The sequence below is a fragment of the Grampus griseus genome (assembly GCF_964374135.1).
Source record: "Grampus griseus genome assembly, chromosome: 2".
Lineage (NCBI taxonomy): Eukaryota > Metazoa > Chordata > Mammalia > Artiodactyla > Delphinidae > Grampus > Grampus griseus.
The window spans coordinates 93,170,626-93,194,034 of record NC_139018.1 but is presented as its reverse complement, the minus strand read 5'-3'; the positions used below and the strand labels follow the sequence as shown (position 1 = coordinate 93,194,034).

Genomic DNA, 23,409 nt, shown 5'->3' with positions numbered 1-23,409 from the left:
CCATGACCACTGAGCCTGCGCGTCCGGAGCCTGTGCTCCGCAACGGGAGAGGCCACAACAGTGAGAGGCCCGCGTACCGCAGAAAAAAAAAAAAAAAAAAAAGAAATGGAGGTGTATCCCCATCAAAAGGACAGGCTCTTATAATTCTGATGTCCCTATGTTAATTTTATTTGTGATGTCATCCTTGCCCAGTTCACTTATTAGCACTGATAATCCCCATCTTTGATTTTACCAAAAACAACAAAGAATTTTCAAAAAATGAAGTCTTATTTCAATCAGTGCATCCATAGTTCTTGGCCTCTCACTGGGAAGCTGCAAGGTGTCCTTGAATAAGATCCTGAACACGGGACAAAATAATTTCATTTCACCTGTATATTTCTAAATTAAATGCTTTTACCACTATCTTTTGATTAATCACTTTAGACATTACTTAATGATTTCCTATTGTGCTGGATGGGGATTAAGCTCTCTCCCAATTTTTCGATATCACAATTTTTGGTTAAATCAATATTCAGTGCTCACATTACTTTGCCCCTAATCCACCACTGATGAGCTAAGTATAATATACTATGAACAAATTCTTGAACAAATGTTTGTTTTTCCTGGGATTAATTTCCTCCCTGTCCCTTTGCTTCATTTTCTTAGTTTCTGTTTGTAGTTCTTTCCTTACCCTCCAAAAGCATCTAAATACAATGTTCCTCCTTCTATCAGATGATATAATTTCCTTTATTCCATTTTTCTTCCTTTTATACTTTTGCTCCAATCTGGATGAGTTGTTTTCCAGGCCTGGGGATACCCTTTGCCTCTATTTCCTGGATCTTGTATCTTCCTTTTTCTTTTTTTACTCTCCTATTTGGGTGGAATACTTTCTATAGGAACTTCCTAAAGGAGGGTATACAGGAGGTAAAATTTTTTTGAGACTTTGAATGTCTGAAAATATTCTTATTTTATACTTGATTGATAATTTGGTTGGATATGAAATTCTGGATAGGTAATAGTGTTTACTTAGAATTTTGAAGGCACTGCTCCCTGTAGCTACCAGCTTGAGTGTTTCTGTTGGCAAGTCAACTGTTATTCTTATAGAATCTTCTCTGTTTCTCTTTTTTTTAAATAGGCAATCATTTTAAAATAATTAATCAATTAAATAATTTTATTTTTGGCTGCGTTGGGTCTTCGTTGCTGCATGCGGGCTTTTTCTAGTTGTGGCAAGTGGGGGCTACTCTTTATTGTGGTGCGTGGGCTTCTCAGTGTGGTGGCTTCTCCTGTTGTGGAGCACGGGCTCTAGGCACATGGGCTTCAGTAGTTGTGGCCCGTGGACTCAGTAGTTGTGGCTCGTGGGCTCTAGAGCGCAGGCTCAGTAGCTGTGGTGCAAGGGCTTGGTTGCTCCGCGGCATGTGGGATCTTCCGGGACCTGGGATTGAACCCGTGTCCCCTGCACTGGCAGGTGGATTCTTAACCACTGTGCCACCAGGGAAGTCCCTCTCTCTCTTTTTTTGATAGTCTTAAATATCATCATAGTATATTTTAGGAATTAAAAAAAATTCCACTCATTTTATTAGGTACTCAATTAGCCCTTTCAATCTGTCTTTCAGTTTTGGGAAGTTTTATTGTATTATTTCTTTAATAATTTCCTCTCCATTTTCACTATCCTTTTCCCTATTTCTTGTTAATCAGATATTGGATCTTTTGGATTGATCCTCTAATTTTTTAATTTTGTCTCTCCTCATGTCCGTCACTTTGTCTTTCCTCCAATTTTCTGTAAGATTTCTCAACTTTATCTTCCAAACTTTCTATGGATTAAGTAATTTTTAAATCATATTTTTATCTTTCAGGAGGTCTTACTCTGTTTTGTTTTTTGATAGCATACTAGTTTTGTTTAATGGGTATAAAATCTCTAATATTTCTAAGAATATTATTATTGATTTCTGGAAGTCTTCTCCTGCTCTTTGAATTGATGGTGCTTTTTCTTCTTTTTAGAAAATGATCTTTCCTGTTAGAGGCTTTCCTTTGGTATCTGTTCATATTTAGAAGTAAAGCAACAAAAAGATGTTTGAGCCATTTTGTGTGGTAGGTAGGGGCTGTTGCCAGGTTGGCTGCACTGTCTGGTAATGGGGCAGTGAGCCAATGTCCAGTTTCTTTTCTGAGAATGTTTAGTTCTTCCTAAGCATAACCCTCCTCTGCTCTCTTGCCTGCAAGCATAAACTGACTACTGGAGTTCTGGAAGCTGGGCAGGGGAAGGGAGCTGGGGTCTCCCTGGTCAGTAAGTAGACAGTTACTCAATCTCTGCTCTCAGTGCCTCACCGCTGCCCTCCTCTGCTCTTGGGATCCTTGAGTTCAAAGCTTCTCTAGCTCTTCTCCAGAGAATAAGCCTCCTGTCTCCTACAGAAGTGGGATATGGGAGCAGTAGGTATAGCTGTTTCATACACAGACTTTCAAAAATTCTCCTGTTTTCAAGCCTGGTACCTCATCCAAACTTCAGTTGTATTTGGTACCTCCAATTTCTCAGGCTTTAGGGAGTCAATCAGCTTCCTTCTTGTTGGTAATTGCCTCTCAAGTTTCACCCCTCTCAGCCCTGCTATGGCAATGACCTTCATCTTTCAGATCTCTGTACTATGTAGTTCCTGGTTGCAATGTCTCTTAGTTTCTAGGATGATAGAGCTTGTGTGGCTTTTTCTTGTCCTCCTCGTTTTGGGGAAGACTTCCAAGGGGTGAAAGGGCAGAAGCTGTTCACCACCTTAGAAAAATTCCTCAGTCCATGTCCTTAACAACTAATATGCTATACTTCTGCTTGACTCCCTGAGGAGAAAAGAAAGCACCCATTGACAGGAGTAAAAGGGTGAAATTCAACCTCTTCGTTTTACAGAAGAGGGCTTTCTGTGTCTAGTGTATCTTCCCACTGTACCCAAAGGGATTGTCTTTAAAAACCACCTCCCACATCACTCTGAGGCCGTTTCGTGGTGCATTATCACATTCACACTTGAGTCTCAGAACAGTAAAACTCTTGTTACCTGGACCAGCCAATCAGTCTCGCCTCCTGCCATGCTGCTTGCAGTTCCCAATATGGCAGGTGCTTTATTCCACTGCTCTGCCATGCTGTTCCAGCTAATCATTAGCCCTTCTTTCCCTGCATGGCTGGAAAACTTTTCTGCACCCTTTAAAACTCACCTCTCTGGCAAACCTACCCTGATTCTGCTCTCTGTCCCTCTTTCCCCTGGTCTACCCCTGTCCTGGACAAACTGGCCACTCTCTACTCTGTGCTGCTACACACCCCTCCATTCTGTTTTCTTTTTTTAAAAGATTTTTTTGATGTGGACCATTTTTAAAGTCTTTATTGAATTTGTTAAAACGTTGCTTCTGTTTTATGTTTTGGTTTTTTGGCCACGAGGCATGTGGGATCTTAGTTCCCCAACCAGGGGTCAAACCCACATCCCCTGCATTGGAAGATGAAGTCTTAACCACTGGACCACCAGGGAAGTCCCCCCTCCATTCTGTTTTCTATCTGAATGGAGGTGGTGCAGAGACAGACATTTTAGGCTGGGAAAGAACCACAGAGGTTACCTAATTTTGGAGGGAAGGCAGACAACATAAGGGAGGTGAGCTGAGTCTATTCAGCTGTTTCAGGGTTCTGGTCTATCTTATTTCCCCTTCCAAACCCAAATTTTAAGATTTTTTGTTCCAGTTCTGTGAGAGATGTCATTGGTAATTTGATAGAGATTACATAGAATCTGTAGATTGCCTTCGATAGTAAAGTCATTTTGACAATATTGATTCTTCCAAACCAAGAACATGGTATATCCTTCCATCTGTTTGTGTCGTCTTCGATTTCTTTCATCAGTGTCTTACTATAGTTTTCAGAGTACAGGTCTTTTGTCTCCTTAGGTAGGTTTATTCCTAGGTATTTTATTCTTTTTGATGTGATGGTAAATAGGATTGTTTCTTGAATTTCTCTTTCTGATCTTTTGTTGTTAGTGTATAGAAATGCAACAGGTTTCTGTGCATTAATTTTGTAACCAGCAACTTTACCAAATTCATTGATGAACTCTAGTAGTTTTCTGGTAGCATCTTTGGGATTTTCTATGTATAGAATCATGTCATCTGCAAAGAGTGACAGTTTAACTTCTTTTCCAATTTGGATTCCTTTTTCTTCTCTGATTGCTGGAGCTAGGACTTCCAACATTATGTTGAATAAAAGTGGTGAGAATGGACATCCTTGTTTTGTACCTGATCTTAGAGGCAATGCTTTCAGCTTTTCACCATTGAGTATGATGTTAGCTGTAGGTTTGTTGTATATGGCTTTTATTATGTTGAGGTAGGTTTCCTGTATGCCCACTTTCTGGAGAGTCTTTATCATAAAAGGGTGCTCAATTTTGTCAAGAGATATTTCTGCATCTATTGAGATGATCATATGGTTTTTATTCTTCAATTTGTTGATGTGATGTATCACACTGATTCATTTCCTTGTATCCCTGGGATAAATTCCACTTGATCGTGGTGTATGATCCTTTTAATGTATTCTTGGATTTGGATTGTTAGTATTTTGTTGAGGATTTTTGTGCCTATGTTCATCAGTGACTTTGGCCCATAATTTTCTTTTTTTTGTGGTATCTTTGTCTGGTTTTCATATCAGGGTGATGGTGGCCTCAGAATGAGTTTGGGAGTTTTCCTTCCTCTGCAATTTTTGGAACAGTTTCAGATGCATAAGTGTTAGCTCTTCTCTAAATGTTTGATAGAACTTGCCTGTGAAGCCATCAGGTCCTGGAATTTTGTTTGTTGGGAGTTTTAAAATCAGTTTCAATTTCAGTACTTGTGATTGGTCTGTTTCATATTTTCTATTTCTTCCTGGTTCAGTCTTGGGAGATTGTACCTTTCTAAGAATTTGTCCATTTCTTCCAGGTTGTCCATTTTATTGGCATACAGTTGCTTGTAGTAGTCTCTTATGATCCTTTGTATTTCTGTGGTGTCAGTTGTAACTTCTTCTTTTTCATTTCCAATTTTATTGATTTGAATCCTCTCCCTTTTTTTCTTGATGAGTCTGGCTAAAAGTTTATCAATTTTGTTTATCTTTTCAAAGAACCAGCTTTTAGTTTCATTGATCTTTGCTATCGTTTTCTTTCTTTATCTCTATTTCTGTTATTTCTGCTCTGATCTTTGATTTCTTTCCTTCTACTAACTTTGAGTTTTGTTTGTTCTTCTTTCTCTAGTTTCTTTAGCTGTAAAGTTAGGTTGTTTATTTGAGATGTTTCTTGTTTCCTGAGGTAAGATTGTATTGCTATAAACTTCCCTCTTAGAACCGCTTTTGCTGCATCCCATAGGTTTTGAATCATTGTGCTTTCATTTTCATTTGTCTCTAGGTATTTTTTGATTTCTTCTTTGATTTCTTCAGTGATCCATTGATTGTTTAGTAGCATATTGTTTAGCCTCCAAACACAATTAAGTGTTTGTGTTTTTTACAGTTTTTTTCCTTGTAGTTTATTTCTAATCTATAGCATTGTGGCTGGAAAACATGCTTCATATGATTTAAATTTTCTTAAATTTACCAAGGCTCACTTGGTGGCCCAGCACGTGGTCAGGTCCTGGAGAACGATCCGTGTGCACTTGAGAAGAATGTGTATTCTGCTGCTTTGGGATGGAACTCTATAAATTTCAATTAAGTCCGTCTGGTCCAATGTGTCATTTAAGGCCTGTGTTTTGTTATTGATTTTCTGTCTGGGTGATCTGTCCATTGATGAAAGTGGGGTGTTAAAGTTCCCCACAACTACTGTGTTAATTTCTCCCTTTAAGGCTGTTAGTATTTGCCTTATATATTGAGGTGCTCCTATGTTGGGTCCATATATATTTAGACTTGTTATAACTTCTTCTTGGATTGATCTCTTGATCATTATGTAGTGACCTTCTTTGTCTCTTATAACAATCTTTTTTTAAAGTCTATTTTGTCTGATATGAGTATTGCTACTCCCTCTTTCTTGTGATTTCCATTTGCATGGAATACCTTTTTCCATCCCTTCACTTTCAGTCTGTATATGTCTCTAGGTCTGAAGTGGGTCTTTTGTAGACAGCAAATATACAGGTCTTGTTTTTGTATCCATTCAGCCAGTCTGTGTCTTTTGGTTGGAGCATTTCATCCATTTACATTTAAGGTAATTATTGATATGTATGTTCCTATTGCCATTTTCTTAATTGTTTTGGGTTTGTTTTTGTAGGTCTTTTTTCTTCCCTTCCTCTTTAGTTCTCTTCTCTTACTGTTTGATGACCATCTTTAGTGTTGTGTTTGTATCTATTGTAGTTTTTGGGTTTGCTGTTCCCATGAGGTTTTGATATAGCAGTCTATATATGTACAAGGTTGTTTTAAGTTGCTGGTCTCTTTCTCACCTAGAGGAGTTCCTTTAGCATTTGTTGCAAAGCTCGTCTGGTGGTGCTGAATTCTTTAGCTTTGGTTTGTTTGTAAAGCTTTTGATTTCTCCATCAAGTGTGAATGAGAGCCTGGCTGGGTAGACTATTCTTGGTTGTAGGTTCTTCCCTTTCATCACTTTAAATATATCATGCCACTCCCTTCTGGTCTGCAGTGTTTCTGCTGAGAAATCAGCTGTTAACCTTATGGGAGTTCCCTTGTATGTTCTCATTTTCTCCTTGTTGCTTTTAATATTTTTTCTTTGTCTTTAATTTTTGTCAATTTGATTACTATGTGTCTCGGCATGTTCCTCCTTGGGTTTATCCTGCCTGGGACTCTCTGTACCTCCTGGACTTGGGTGACTGTTTTGTATCCCATGTTAGGGAAGTTTTCAGCAGTTATCTCTTCAAATATTTTCTCAGGTCCTTTCTCTCTCTCTTCTCCTTCTGGGACCCCTATAATGCAAATGTTGGTGCATTTAATGTCCCAGAGGTCTCTTAGACTGTCTTAATTTCTTTTCTTTTTTTTCTTTATTCTGTTCCACAGCAGTGATTTCCACCATTCTGTCTTCCAGGTCACTTATCTGTGCTTCTGCCTCAGTTATTCTTGCTATTGATTCCTTCTAGTGTATTTTTCATTCAGTTATTATATTGTTCATCTCTGTTTGGTTGTTCTTTAGTTCATCTAGGTCTTTGTTACATGTTTCTTGCATCTTCTTGATCCTTGCCTCCATTCTTCTGAGATCCTGGATCATCTTCACTATCATTATTCTGAATTCTTTTTCTGGAATGTTGCCTATCTCCACTTCACTTAGTTGTTTTTCTGGGGTTTTATCTTGTTCATTCATCTGGGACATAATCCTCTGCCTTTTCATTTTGTTTAAATTTCTGTGATTGTGGTTTCCATTCTGCAGACTGCAAGATTGTTTGTTTCCACTTCTGAGAAGTCCTTTTGATACAATCTTTCTTTAAGCTCCCTTTAAATTCATAGAACCTGGGTCTCCTGTTGTGATTTTTTTTAAATTGTGGTAAAATACATACAACGTAAAATTTACTCTCAACTATTTTATCTGTACAGTTCAGTGGTATTAAATACATTCATAATGTTATGCAACCATCACAATCATCCATATCCATAACTCCTTTCATCTTGTAAAATGGAAACTCCATACCCATTAACCTCCCTATTCCCCCCTTCCCCACAGCCCTAAGCAGCCACTATTCTACTTTCTGTCTCTATGATTTTGAATACTCTAAGTACCTCATATAAGTGGAATCATACACTGTTCGTCTTTTTGTGATTGGCTATTTCACTTAACATAATGTCCTCAAGATTCACCCCATGCTATGGGAAAGGTCCTCACCCAGCTTACAGCTAATTATGACCCTCATAAATCTGTTGAACGTATCCCCTGAATCAGAATAATATGTGCTAAGCACAAACATCTTGGGGGAACACATTACTTCCCTCAAGTCAGTTATACATCTTTCAGGGGCAAGAATTTAGAGGTTCATTCAGCAAAATCTGTTGACACATAGGATGTGCCAGATACAGATCTCGGTGCTGGGGATCTGGCAATCAACAAAGCTCCTGGTGCATGGAGCTTTCATTTAACTGGAGGAGAAAGATAACAGTCATATAAAAATGCACTATGTCAGAAGTGACAGTGCCACGAAAAGCTGTAACCCACGAGATGCATGGTAAGGGGTAGGGTGGTATGTTTGAGAATTTGTAGGAGGGGTCTCTTTTATGAGGTGACATGTGGGCAGAGACTGAATGAAGTGAGGAGAGAAAGAACTAAGGCAAGAGCATCTTATAATTCTTTATGTTACACTGCTTCTGTTACAGGCATACCTCGCTTTATTGTACTTTGCAGATACTGCATTTTTTTTTTTTTTTTTACAAATTGAAGGTTTTTGGCAAACTGGCATTGTCAGATGATCGTTAACATTTTTAGTAATAAAGTATTTTAAAATGAAGGTATGTACACTGCATTTTAAAGATATAATGCTATTGCACACTTAACAAACTACGGTATAGTATAAACATAACTTTATGTGCACTGGGAAAACAAAAAATTCACGTGACTTGCTTTATTGTGATATTTGCTTTATTGTGGTGGTCTGGAACTGAATCTGCAATATCTCTGAGGTAGCCTTTATATAAATTGAACATAACAGTTTCTTATAAATAGCAATTGATCAACTTAGTGATCCTTTGAGTTTGTTTTCTTATGATGAGTGAAAGGATTAAAGAAAGTAGAATCTTGTGAGTTTACTGCATTATATAGTCTAGTGGTTCTCATCTGGGGTTGATTTTGCCTGCCAGGGGACATCTGGCAATGTCTGAAGACATTTTGATTATCACGACCTGGGGGGATGGGGAGGGTACCACTGGCATGTCCTGGGTAAAGGCCAAAGATGCTACTATACATCCTATAGTGCATGGGATAAGTCCATACAGCAAAAAATAAATTGGCCACAAATATTAGCAGTGCCACTGTTGAGAAACCTTCATCTGGTCCCCAGGCAGGCTGCCTCCTCTGATGAGAGCTGAGGGACTGGGCAGAAGGAACTCTTTCAAACAACCCCTTCAAGATATCTGGATATCTGCAAATAGGGCAGATCCAAAGCCGTTGGAGTTACTTACCTTTGGGGCATCTGTTCTAAGCTTGGTAACAGATTTTGTCAGATGGTTTCAAAGCCATATGGGGGTTTATTCATTAAGCAACATTAAGTAAAAGTTTCCTGCATGCCTGTGATATAAGAGAGGGCAGGGAGATAAGATGTGGTCCCTGCCATCGAAGATTTTACAGCCTAGGAAGGATGGGAGGCGTGAAGACAAACACCTGCAATCTGACAAGGGCCACAAAGGAGGAGAAAACAAATGAGGTAGGGGAAGGGAGCAATGACTTTTGTTGGGGTGACCCAAATAAGTTTAACATATGAGGTATCATTTGAACTGGGCTTTGACCGTGAGTAGGGTTTAAACAGGTAGAGAAAGAAGCAGAGGATATGCTAGGTAGAGGGTCAGATGTGAAAACAGGTACAAAGGTAGGGAATAATAATGTTATTACAGCAGCTGCCATCTGGTAAATCCCCTGTGGTAGGTGTGGTGCCAGGCTCTTTATCATGAAAAGTAACTGTTGTGTAAACTGAAAACCGATATACGAAAAGCAGCTGAAACCTAGCATGACCCAAAGTGACTTGAATTCCCATCTTATGCATTTCGAAAAGATAATGAAACATGGGGAGTGTTACCTGGGGAGAGTTGCATAAATACCGAAGCAGTTCACCAATATACTGAATGACAGTGACGTTATATTTTCTGCAGTCATCCCAAAACTGACTGGCTGAAAATTTGGACCGCAAAACAACAGTAGCACCTACAGAGAAGGCATAGAAAGTACTAATAAAGAAATGCTACCAAAAAAGTCCCTAATTATATTTGTCACTTTTGAAATTTATAAATTTATAAATTAAAAAAAAATTATATATGAATTATATTCACAAACAAGTATTAGTTACCAATTATATTCAATGCAAAAAAAATAAATAAGACACAGTTTTGTCCTATAGGAGCTTCCAATCTAATGGGGGAGAAGACACAAGTTTTTCTAAGAGTCAGTGTGCAATAAACACACCCTTAGTGAGGCCCTAAGGGTGCATGTGTGTGTGTGTGTGTGTGTGTGTGTGTGTGTAGACTAATTCTGCTTGGGGTCAAGTGCTGAGAAAGGCATAGGATTTGAATTAGGTCTTGAGAAGTGAATATCGAGAAAGATGAGAGAATTCCTGGTGGAGGAAAAAGCATGAACATAAAGACAGGACAGTCCAGAAGGTTGGGGGATGGCCAAGACTCTGCTGGCCTGTGACTAGAGTGGTGAAGGCTGGGTGGGTCAAGGAAGATGAAACTGGGGAATCAGCTAGGGGTGCAATCCTGGAGAGTTTGTAAGTGCCAGGTGGAGGAGCCTGACAGTTTTATAAGCGATGGAGAGCCAGAGTCTTCAGCAAGCAGGCGATATTCTTCTCTGATGGGTGATGTAGACAGAATAATGGTTCCCAAAGACATCCACATCCTAATCCCTAGAACCTGTGACTCTGCTACCTTACATGACAAAAGGGACTATGTGGATGTGATTAAATTAAGGATCTTGAAATGGGAAGATTATTTGGATTGTCTGGGAGAGCCCAGTGTAATCACAAGGGTGCTTATAAAGGGAAGTCAAGAAGATCAAGGGCAGAAGGAGAAAGGATGACAGAAACAAAAGATTGCAGTGAAATGCTTGAAGATGAAAGAAGGGGCTACAAACCAAAGAATGCAGGCAGCCTCCAGACACTGGGAAAGGCAAGAAAATGGATTCTTCCCTAGAGCTTCCAGAAGAAATGCAGCCTTGTTGACATCTTGATTTTAGGACTTCTGACTTTCAAAACAGTAAGAGAATAAACCTGTGTTGTTTTAAACCACTAGGTTTGTGGTAATTTATTACAGTAGCAATAGGAAACTAATACAATGGGTAAAAACAATATATCTATCATATCCAATCTAACGATAGGTATGAAATGTAGTAAAGTGAAATTAAAAAATGTCACAAATATTTTTCACGTTATTAGTTTATTTCTACTCCTAAATATACAAAAGTCCAATATTCTAGGAGAAATTTAAAAAAATACTATATTTTCTTTTTTAGCATATATCAATAGTGCTTAAGCAAATGTGTGAGTGATTGATTTGTCCCTACGAGAGCTTCAGAGTCACCCTGTTCTTGAAGGGCCCAACAATACGATCAGACCCAGGCATTCCTTGCTGATTTGGAGACTGGTACTGATGCTGGGCTAAGTGTTTTATAGCTGATCAATAAGTTGATGAGGGAAAGGAGCAGAGGCTTGGAGAGTCATATGTGTATTTGTATATGCATATGCATATATGCTACTATATATAATAAATATTTAAAATAAAATGTCACATGGCAGAAAAAATTAAGTTTTTAGCTTAGTTAGAAACTTAGACGTGGTTTCCTGGAAGAGGTGGATATTGGACTGAGACTTCATATACATAAAGGGCAGAAATCCTACTGACAAGGAGAAAGGATGGCAATTCTAATTTAAATGGTAAAGTTTCAGAAGTAGAGAGAAGAGATGGAAAGCTATGTATTCTGACCAGAGCTGAGGACCTGCAGAAGTAGGGAAGAATAAAGTAGAATGGGACAACTGAATGAGAAGTTTAAATCAGATGCTAATGGAGATCAACATGCAGATTTCTGAAGACAGAAATGACATAGGAGAATTATTTATGGAATCAAAGGATCAAGTACCTTAACCTGGATAAAGACCTAAAATATTTTAAAGAAGTTTCCTCTTTGATATACTGAATAATTATAGCATTATATTACTAGACAAGCAGGCATGAGAAAATATAAATTCTTTTTATTTATTTATTTTGCCATGTGAGATCTTAGTTCTCCGACAAGGGATTGAACCCGGGCCCTTGGCATTGAAAGCATGGAGTCCTAACCAGTGGACCACCAGGGAATTCCCTATAAATTCTTTTGGATGCTTGCTATTGTGAGCCAAACAAGCTAGTTATCAACATGGAATTAAACACCGTTGTGGGCACACAGGAAAGTAGCAAATTTTGTATCACTTTTCCTTATGAGCACATTGAACGTGTACTGGGCTCCAACACCTTGTTGAGAGAAAAAGCTTACCAGTCAGGATACATCCATGTAAGCCAACCAAAAGCGCAGCACTGTGGTACAAGGGTAGGGTGGTATAGACTACGTCATTCTCCGTTATCCCGCTGGTAGCAGCAAGGTTGGCTCCATACCAAGTGCGAAGATGATTGATCATTGCAGCTTTCGGGAGACCTTTGTAAACACAAGAGAAGCCATGAGTGAACCAAGAGTGGTCATTCACAGACATGTGGTCTGGGAGAGAGATGTGGCTTAGGAAGATTCATCAGCTGGTGATTAGAGGATTGCATTCAGTTACATCAGAAGTTGGCAATTTTTTTCTGTAAAGAACCAGATGGTAAATGTTTTAGGCTTTGCAGGGTCATAGTCTCTATTGCAACTACTCAACTCTACTATTATAGCTGAAAGCAGCCACACACAAAAAGGAACAAACTTGGCTCTGTTGCCATAAAACTTTATTTACAAAACAGGTGGCGGGGCTGTTTGTGGCCCACAGGCCATAGTTTGCTGATCTCTGAGTTAGATGGTTATTACAGTAGTAAGTTGAGAAAAAAGGAAAGAATGTCTATTGAATTTCTGCTCTGGTCTACCACCTTGCAAGGTATAGTTGATCCTTGAACAACAGGGGTTTGAATGGCTTGGGGCCACTTATGTGACGATTTTTTCAATAGTAAATATATCCATGGTTGATTGAATCCATGAATGAAAAATTGCAGATACCTAGGAACCTATATGGAAGGCCTTCTATAAGGTATATGCATATCTTCAACTGTGTGGAGGGTCAGTACCCCTAACCTGCACATTGTTCAAGTGTCAACTGTATTCAAAATTTCATTTAATTCTCATAATTAATAAGTAGAATTATATTCTCTAATTTGCAGATGAGAAAGCTGAGATTCAGAAAGAGTAAATAGCCTATCCATCCTATCTCCTTCCTTCATAACCACTTTTATGAATTTCTTATGTACTGTTCTAGAGTTTCTTTATACAAATATAAGCTCATTTACTCATATGTTCTTGCCCTTTCCCCCATCTTAAAAAAAAAGCACACTTTTCTGCACTTGTCCCTGCTCCACTTAATGTATTTTGGAGTTCTGTCCATATTTGTATGTAGAACTTTCTCCTATTTTTTCATTCATTTACTCTCACTCTCAGCTGCATCAAGTCCTTTGTGTGTGTGTTATAATTTATTCATATTATTTTGCGATTTCAAATGACGCTGCAGTGAATAACCTGGTCCACATGGCACTGTGCACTATGAATGACGCTCCATCTGTAGGATAAATTTGCTGGTGTGAGACTGCTAGGTCAAAAGATATGTCTTTGTAATTTTGATAGACACTGCCACATTGCCTGTTATAAGGCAATCTATAAGGCATTTACTCTCCCACCAGTAATACCTGAGTGCACCTGTTTCCTCATAGCCCTTCCAAGGTATCCTTTCAAATGTTGGGATTTTTGCCAATCTAAAAGGTGAAAAATGGTATCTCAGTGTAGTTTTATTACACTAAGTACATTTGCATTTTCTTAACTATAATTTATGTAAGTTTTTTGTAAGACTCAATTAAAAGAGTATGCTTATATTTTTTCCCATGGGAGTCAGTTCAGTTGGGAAGGGCATGAAGTCATTACCAAGGGGCTGGGGCTAGAGTTTAAGACCTGAGTGGGTAAACTGGCTTTGGGAAGAGGAAGGCAATTCTCTGTAGATTCAGATGCTTCAATATTTGATGGTACCTTAGCTGGATATTGCCTGAATAAAAGTAATTTCTTATAAGGCAAAGCAGTATGGCTGGCAAACTACCATCATCATAAACACAATTCACAATTCATGGTCTTTGTTGAAACAGAAGAAAGCATCAATAAATCAATTGTATTCACCTTGGAAAAAAATTGTCCAGATAGTAAAAGCTCTGAATTATATTTAAAAAAAAGAACAAAAAGAAATGCACATCCTTTGCTGGTTTGAAGTACTTTCAGAAACTTTCCTAATTAAAATTTTTAATGAAGAAATAAGAATATCTGGTAACTATTATATAATTTTGTGCTACTGACTGCCTTTGAGGAACAAGGAAAACATTTTGTTCTCTGATTGCTTAAATGACTTCTTTTAATTAATGTTTGGAAGAGTAACTTAACAAATATTTTATTCAGAGAGAAGAAGAAAAGTAATATAAACATCAACCCAATTATATTCCAATTAAATCTAAATTCTGAATTATAGGATTAAATTAAAGACTGCTTATTCTCGTTTTCCCCTAAAATGGGTTTTATATTTGATGTCAAAACCTGCAATTGTGAAGAAGTGTCTTAATACTATATACTTACCTACATAGTATTAAGACTAGAACACCCAGTCACTAACTAAAAGGGCTTGTTTTATCTCAATTATTTCCCAAACCAAAGTTTTCAGTTTAGTTTTACCATTCTATTAAAAATGAAGGTAAAATTTCCATATATTAACATAGTGTCTGGATGTAGTGGAAGCATTTGGTTAACTGTGTCATCCTACCATTCTGTTGGCATGGCGATATATAACTTTTGACAAAACAGTGACAGACATTATGCTCTGGGAATCAGCTTTAATAGGTCATCCCCAGCCACCCCTCCTCATGAGGCTCAAAGGAACCGTTATCTATTGGTTGGCCAAAAAGTTCGTTCAGGTTTTCTGTACGGTCTTAACAGAATTTTACAAGGAGAATGCATGTTTGTATTACCTGCTTAAGTTAAAATTTTAACCAAAAGAGATAAATGATTCACATAGTCAACTTCCCAATATTAATAATTAGCATGCTGGGGCTAGCTTCCTGCCCTCCTCTTAAATATATCACTCAGGCTTCATTTGATTACGTTTTGGTAACATTTCCCCTGGCCTAGAATAGGCAGACACCAAATAGCTGTTAAATGGATGAACTAGGAGGTGTTCTGGCAGAGTGGTCAGTTGCATGAGCTGTGGAGTCAGCCTACCAAGGTGAATCCTGACACTTCTACTTCTGATCTTGGAAAGTTCTTAACCTCTCTAAGCATCGGTTTCTGAATCTGTAAAATAGGAATAAGAGTAGTACCCACCTGCAACTGTGGGTGGGAGTGGTGGGAGAATTGTATGAACAAATGCCGTAAAGCTCCTAAAAGAGCACCTAGTACATCCTACCTTTAATATTGCCTGTTCCATGTAGCAGGGTTCCAGCAACACCGATAATTGGCAGTGTTTTCTCTTAGTGGCTTACAAAATAGTGGTGCAGCTTACACTGAAGGTGTAAGGAATCCTAGGTTTGATGAAATACATTATTTTAGGCCCTCAGCTAAGAGCCATCCTACACCCACAGCACCAACAGCTCCAAGTCAGTCTTGCTTGGAAAGATAGTGGTCAAAATATTTGTATAAATATAACCCCATTATTGTTCTGCAGTCTTCTTTGGTGGTCCATTTATAATTGGTTATACATTATATATGGACTCTGGATATAATATAATCAAAATGCAGCAATCATTAAAAAAATTCCAACAACCTATTCAGTGCCAAATCTTATCCATCATCAAAACTATTTTTGTAGTTCTTGGTTAACCTCTTTATCTGTTCTATACACCAAGTAGGGGGAGGTGTGCATAGCTTAGAGAAACCCAAATGGTTTCATATGCTATGAAACAAGATCAGTTCCCACAGGCAAAGAGCTAAATCCCCTGAAGTATTAGTTATCTGATTAGTTTTGCCGAAGAAAGAGAGCATTTGAAAATCTAACCTAACATTTAACACTTTCAGGATAGGTCCATTTCTTGGAGAATCCTCTCTTTATTTTTACCTGTGGTTCCAGAAGTATAAATGTATAAGGCAGGAGTGGAAAAGGTCACTTCCGACCTCCAGGACTCTGGGATGGATTCAGTTGACACTTCATCCACTTTGTCTAAGAAAGAGTCGACCCCATCGGTGTTAGAACTTCTGCTCACGTAATAGATGGCCACACCATCTTTTTTCAGGCTTGGCAGCACCTCTTCAACAGCTTCTTGTAGTTCTTAATTTAATGAGACAAAAAATCCAAACAAACTAAATTAGTTCATTCAAGTCTATTAGTGCAATAAATTTTGCAGTGATTTTGTTTTCCCTAAACTTTGCTAAAACGTGTAGATATAGTGATACTTAGAGTTATGCATTTTTAACATGGAATTTACCAAATTTGAAAATATCCCAAGATCCCAATATTTGAGGGGAGGTTGGGTTTTAATGGTTTCATAAGCAGCAGATGGTTGGCTGAAGTCTGTATTTTACATGGCAAGTGCAAACAAATGGACATATGGGTAAAAACCAAGATTATGTAAGTGTATGACTTTTATGCATATCTGATATATATATATAGTTATTCCTAATATGTGCCCCACAGGACCAGTGATAAAAAAAAAAGAAAATTTTAAGGAAAAAGAGAAATGAAAGCAGGGGAGCCATGCTACTAACAAAGATGATAGAAGCTAACTTTATATAACACATTTTTTTACATATCAGCAACAAGTAGTTCTACTAGGAAGGTTCAGCTGATCTGGGACATAAGCTCCAAATCTCACAAGCACATTCTCTGGCCTAAGAAAAAATGGATCGATTAGCATGTTTTTCAAACTATGGGTCATAATACAGCAGTGGATTGTTAAAATCATTTAAAGTGACCATTATTCTAAAAAATAAAATAGAATGAAATAGAAATTTTCAGAGCATATCACACACAGGAAGAGGTTTTTTTTTAAGTTTCGTTTCAGCTATGTGAGTGTGTGTGTGCTGAGTCACACAAAAGTGTAGTTTTTACAGTGGGTCAAGGTCAAAACATTTTTTTTTTTTTTTTTTTGCTGTACACGGGCCTCTCACTGTTGTGGCCTCTCCCGTTGCGGAGCACAAGCTCCGGACGCGCAGGCTCAGCGGCCATGGCTTACGGGCCCAGCCGCTCCGCGGCATGTGGGATCTTCCTGGACTGGGGCACGAACCTGCATCCCCTGCATCGACAGGCGGACTCTCAACCACTGTGCCACCAGGGAAGCCGTAGGTCAAAAAATTTAAAAGGCATTCATGTAATATGCAAACCACATTTCAGATTTGCTACTTGGATTTTTGTGTCGCTAAACCATAAGATGAGATGGTCTTTAAGCTTATTTGTCTTGAATGGTGATAACTGAAGTGAATAGGCCTATCCTTAATAGGAAGGAGACTCAATATCCCAGGGAATTACCTTAGGGAGGCTAAACCTGATTCATCTTATATGCTTTGTTTTTCACATGTTTATGTATGATGTCTCCATCAAGACGTGAGATATCATCTCGATAGATGCATTTAAAAAGTTTTAAAACTTTTTAACCAAAACAATCATACACCTGACAAATATAAATCAAATAGTACAAAAGAGTTTATAATGAAAATCAACAGGCCCTTATCTCACAAATAAACCTGCTGCCTAGAGGCAATGACTTTCAAGTTTTTTTAGTTGTTTCTTCTAGCAATCACTTCTCCATCACCAAATTATATGCTTTTCCTGCTCCCTCTTGACTTATCATTTTTGATCCCCATCCCCCTTGTCCACCCCCAACAGTTATTATCTTCACTTTATCGTCTGGGTTAACGGTATTTACATCTATTCTGAGACTATAATTTTGTCTTCCTAGCTTTGTCTGTGTGTTGGCTCTAGAAGCTCTAGAACCAATCATCAGGATTGACAAGATTATGACAATGTAATTATTTGTAAATATGACTGCAGAGCAAAGTAACACACAATAATCATCTTTCCCTTCTTGAACAGTATTCTCCTGCAGTTTCTATTGGCCATCATTCCTTAATGTACTTCGCCTCAGTTCTTTTTTTAAAAAAAAATAAACAAATTTATGTATTTGTTTATTATCTTTGGCTGCATTGGGTCTTTGTTGCTGCGCACGGGCTTTCTCTAGTTGCGGAGAGCAGGGGTTACTCTTCATTGCGGTGCATGGGCTTCTCATTGCGGTGGCTTCTCTTGTGGTGGAGCTCGGGCACTAGGCCCACGGGCTTCAGTAGTTGTGGCACGTGGACTCAGTACTTGTGGTTCGCGGGCTCTAGAGCACAGGCTCAGTAGTTGTGGCTCATGGGCTTAGTTGCTCCACGGCATGTGGGATCTTCCCGGACCAGTGCTCGAACCTGTGTCCCCTTCATTGGCAGGCAGATTCTTTTTTTTTTTTTGAATTTTATTATTTTTTTTATACAGCAGGTTCTTATTAGTCATCCATTTTATACACATCAGTGTATACATGTCAATCCCAATCGCCCAGTTCATCACACCACCACCCCCCCATCCCCCTGTGGCTTTCTTTGCTTGGTGTCCCTACGTTTGTTCTCTACATCTGTGTCTCAATTTCTGCCCTGCAAACCAGTTCATCTGTACCATTTTTCTAGGTTCCACATATATGCATTAATACACGATATTTGTTTTTCTCTTTCTGACTTACTTCACTCGGTATGACAGTCTCTAGATCCATCCACGTCTCAACAAATGACCCAATTTCATTCCTTTCTATGGCTGAGTAATGTTCCATTGTATATATGTACCACATCTTCTTTATCCATTCGTCTGTCAATGGGCATTTAGGTTGCTTCCATGACCTGGCTATTGTAAATAGTGCTGCAATGAACATTGGGGTGCATGGGTCTTTTTGAATTGTGGTTTTCTCTGGGTGTATGCCCAGTAGTGGGATTGATGGATCATGTGGTAATTCTATTTTTAGTTTTTTAAGGAACCTCCATACTGTTCTCCATAGTGGTTGTATCAGTTTACATTCCCACCAACAGTCCAAGAGGGTTCCCTTTTCTCCACACCCTCTCCAGCATTTGTTGTTTGTAGATTTTCTGATGAAGCCCATTCTAACTGGTGTGAGGTGATACCTCATTGTAGTTTTGATTTGCATTTCTCTAATAATTAGTGATGTTGAGCAGCTTTTCAGGTGCTTCTTGGCCATCTGTATGTCTTCTTTGGAGAAATGTCTATTTACGTCTCTGCCCATTTTTGGATTGGTTTGTTTTTGTAATATTGAGCTGCATGAGCTGTTTATATATTTTGGAGATTAATCCTTTGTCCATTGATTCGTTTGCAAATATTTTCTCCCATTCTGAGGGTTGTCTTTTCGTCTTGTTTATGGTTTCCTTTGCTATGCAAAAGCTTTTAAGTTTTATTAGGTCCCATTTGTTTATTTTTGTTTTTTATTTCCATTACTCTAGGAGATGGATCAAAAAAGATTTTGCTGTGATTATGTCAAAGAGTGTTCTTCCTATGTTTTCCTCTAAGAGTTTTATAGTGTCCGGTCTTACATTTAGGTCTTTAATCCATTTTGAGTTTATTTTTGTGTATGGTGTTAAGGAGTGTTCTCATTTCATTCTTTTATGTGTAGCTGTCCAGTTTCCCAGCACCACTTATTGAAGAGACCGTCTTTATTCCATTTTATATCCTTGCCTCCTTTGTCATAGATTAGTTGACCATAGGTGCTTGGGTTTACCTCTGGGCTTTCTATCTTGTTCCATTGATCTATGTTTCTGTATTTGTGCCAGTACCATATTGTCTTGATTACTGTAGCTTTGTAGTATAGTCTGAAGTCAGGGAGTCTGATTCCTCCAGCTCTGTTTATTTTACCTCAAGACTGCTTTGGCTATTTGGGGTGTTTTGTGTCTCCATACAAATTTTAAGATTTTTTCTGTTCTAGTTCCATAAAAAGTGCCATTGATAATTTGATAGGGATTGCATTGAATCTGTAGATTGCTTTGGGTAGTATAGTCATTTTCACAATATTGATTCTTCCAATCCAAGAGCATGGTATATCTCTCCATCTGTTGGTATCATATTTAATTTCTTTCATCAGTGTCTTATAGTTTTCTGCATACAGGTCTTTTATTTCCCTACGTAGGTTTATTCCTAGATATTTTATTCTTCTTGTTGCAATGGTAAATGGGAGTGTTTTCTTAATTTCTCTTTCAGAATTTTCATCATTAGTGTATAGGAATGCAAGAGATTTCTGTGCATTAGTTTTGTATCCTGCAATTTTACCAAATTCATTGATTAGCTCTAGTAGTTTTCTGGTGGCATCTTTAGGATTCTCTATGTATAGTATCATGTCATCTGCTAACAATGACAGTTTTACTTCTTCTTTTCCAATTTGTATTCCTTTTATTTCTTTTTCTTCTCTGATTGCCGTGGCTAGGACTTCCAAAACTATGTTGAATAATAGTGGTGAGAGTGGACATCCTTGTCTTGTTCCTGATCTGAGAGGAAATGCTTTCAGTTTTTCACCATTGAGAATGACGTTTGCTGTGGATTTGTCATAGATGGCCTTTATTATGTTGAGGTAGGTTCCCTCTATGCCCACTTGCTGGAGAGTTTTTATCATAAAGGGGTGTTGAATTTGGTCAAAAGCTTTTTCTGCATCTATTGAGATGATCATATGGTTTTTATTCTTCAATTTGTTAATATGGTGTATCACATTGACTGATTTGTGTATACTGAAGAGTCCGTGCATTTCTGGGATAAAACCCACTTGATCATGGTGTATGATCCTTTTAATGTGTTGTTGGATTCTGTTTGCTAGTATTTTGTTGAGGATTTTTGCATCTATATTCATCAGTGATACTGGTCTGTAATTTTCTTTTTTTTTTTAGTATCTTTGTCTGGTTTTGGTATCAGGGTGATGGTGGCCTCATAGAATGAGTTTGGGAGTGTTCCTTCCTCTGCAACTTTTTGGAAGAGTTTGAGAAGGATGGGGTTAGCTCTTCTCTAAATGTTTGATAGAATTTGCCTGTGAACCCATCTGGTCCTGGACTTTTGTTTGTTGGAAGATTTCTAATCACAGTTTCAATTTCATTACTTGTGATTTGTCTGTTCATATTTTCTATTTCTTCCTGGTTCAGTCTTGGAAGGTTATACCTTTGTAAGAATTTGTCCATTTCTTCCAGGTCGTCCATTTTATTGGCATAGAGTTGCTTGTAGTAGTCTCTTAGGATGCTTTGTATTTCTGTGGTGTCTGTTGTAACTTCTCCTTTTTCATTTCTAATTTTATTGATTTGAGTCCTCTCCCTCTTTTTCTTGATGAGTCTGGCTAATGGTTTATCAATTTTGTTTATCTTCTCATAGAACCAGCTTTTAGTTTTATTGATCTTTGCTATTGTTTTCTTTGTTTCTATTTCATTTATTTCTGCTCTGATATTTATGATTTCTTTCCTTCTGCTAACTTTGGGTTTTGTTTGTTCTTCTTTCTCTAGCTCCTTTAGGTGTAAGGTTATATTGTTTATTTGAGATTTTTTCTTGTTTCTTGAGGTAGGCTTGTATAGCTATAAACTTCCCTCTTTGAACTGCTTTTGCTGCATCCCATAGGTTTTGGATTGTTGTGTTTTCATTGTCATTTTTCGCTAGGCAGTTTTTGATTTCCTCTTTTATTTCTTCCGTGATCTCTTGGTTATTTTAGTAACGTAGTGTTTAGCCTCCATGTATTTGTGTTTTTTACGTTTTTTCCCCTGTAATTCATTTCTAATCTCATAGCATTGTGGCCAGAAACGGTGCTTGATATGATTTCAATTTTCTTAAATTTACTGAGGCTTAATTTGTGACCCAAGATGTGATCTATCTTGGAGAATGTTCCATGCGCACTTGAGAAGGAAGTGTAATCTGCTGTTTTTTGATGGAATGTCCTATAAATATCAATTAAATCTATCTGACCTATTGTGTCATTTAAAGCTTCTGTTTCCTTATTTATTTTCATTTTGGATGATCTGTCCATTGGTGTAAGTGAGGTTTAAAGTCCTCCACTATTATTCTGTTACTATCCATTTCCTTTTTTACAGCTGTTAGCAGTTGCCTTATGTATTGAGGTGCTCCCATTTTGGGTGCTTATATGTTTATAATTGTTATATCTACTTCTTGGATTGATCCCTTGATCATAATGTAGTGTCCTTCCTTGTCTCTTGTAACATTCTTTATTTTCAAGTCTATTTTTTCTGATACGAGTATTGCTGCTCCAGGTTTCTTTTGATTTCCTTTTGCATGGAATGTCTTTTTCCATCCCCTCACTTTCAGTCTGTATGTGTCCCTAGATCTGAAGTGAGTCTCTTGTAGACAGCATATAGATTGGTCTTGTTTTTGTATCCATTCAGCAAGCCTGTGTCTTTTGGTTGGAGCATTTAATACATTCATATTTAAGGTAATTATTGATAAGTATGTTCCTATGCCCATTTTCTTAATTGTTTTGGGTTTGTTTTTGTAGGTCCTTTTCTTCTCTTGTGTTTCTCACTTACAGAAGTTCCTTTAGCATTTTCTGTAGAGCTGGATTGGTGGTGCTGAATTCTCTTTGCTCTTGCTTGTCTGTAAAGCTTTTGATTTCTCCATCGAATCTGAATGAGATCCTTGCTGGGTAGAGTAATCTTGGGTGTAGCTTCTTCCCTTTCATCACTTTAAGTATATCATGCCACTCCCTTGTGGCTTGTGGAGTTTCTGTTGAGACATCAGCTGTTAACCTTATGGGAGTTCCCTTGTGTGTTATTTGCCGTTTTTTCCTTGCTGCTTTCAATAATTTTTCTTTGTCTTTAATTTTTGCCAGTTTGATTACTATGTGTCTCGGTGTGTTTCTCCTTAGGTTTGTCCTGTACGGGGCTTGCTGCGCTTCCTGCACTTGGGTGGCTATTTCCTTTCCCATGTTAGGGAAGTTTTTGACTATAATCTCTGCAAATATTTTCTCTGGTCCTTTCTCCTTCTGGGACCCCTATAATGTGAATGTTGTTGCATTTAATGTTGTCCCAGAGGTCTCTTAGGCTCTCTCATTTCTTTTCATTCTTTTTTCTTTATTCTGTTCCGCAGCAGTGAATTCCACCATTCTGTCTTCTAGGTCACTTATCCGTTCTTCTGCCTCAGTTATTCTGCTATTGATTCCTTGTAGTGTAGTTTTCATTTCAGTTATTGTATTGTTCATCTCTGTTTGTTTGTTCTTTAATTCTTCTAGGTCTATGTTAAACATTTCTTGCATCTTCTCAATCTTTGCCTCCATTTTTTCCCGAGGTCCTGGATCATCTTCACTATCATTATTCTGAATTCTTTTTCTGGAAGGTTGCCTGTCTCTACTTTATTTAGTTGTTTTTCTGGGGTTTTATCTTGTTCCTTCATCTGGTACATAGCCCTCTGCATTTTCATCTTGTCTGTCTTTCTGTGAATGTGGTTTTTGTTCCACAAGCTGCAGGATTGTCCACCTACCTTCTTTTAGAGTTCAAAAGTTCTGGAAGCTGGTAGTCCAAGATCAGGGTACCACAAGGGTCAGGTTCTGGTGAGAGCTCTCTTCCTGGTGTACAGATAACCATCTTCTTGCTGTGT

General features: G+C 38.0%; 1 protein-coding gene across 1 annotated transcript in view; it reads right to left on the bottom strand.

Annotated features, from left to right (window-relative positions):
• SLC27A2 (solute carrier family 27 member 2) overlaps positions 1 to 23,409 on the bottom strand; it is a 55,567-nt gene that overhangs the window by 22,239 nt on the left and 9,919 nt on the right. The window contains exons 2-4 of the mRNA XM_082648578.1: positions 15,874 to 16,083; positions 12,093 to 12,251; positions 9,649 to 9,773 (exon numbers count right to left, since the gene is read on the bottom strand). Coding sequence (XP_082504704.1) covers positions 9,649 to 9,773; positions 12,093 to 12,251; positions 15,874 to 16,083 — 494 coding nt within the window. The remainder of the gene's footprint in view (positions 1 to 9,648; positions 9,774 to 12,092; positions 12,252 to 15,873; positions 16,084 to 23,409) is intronic.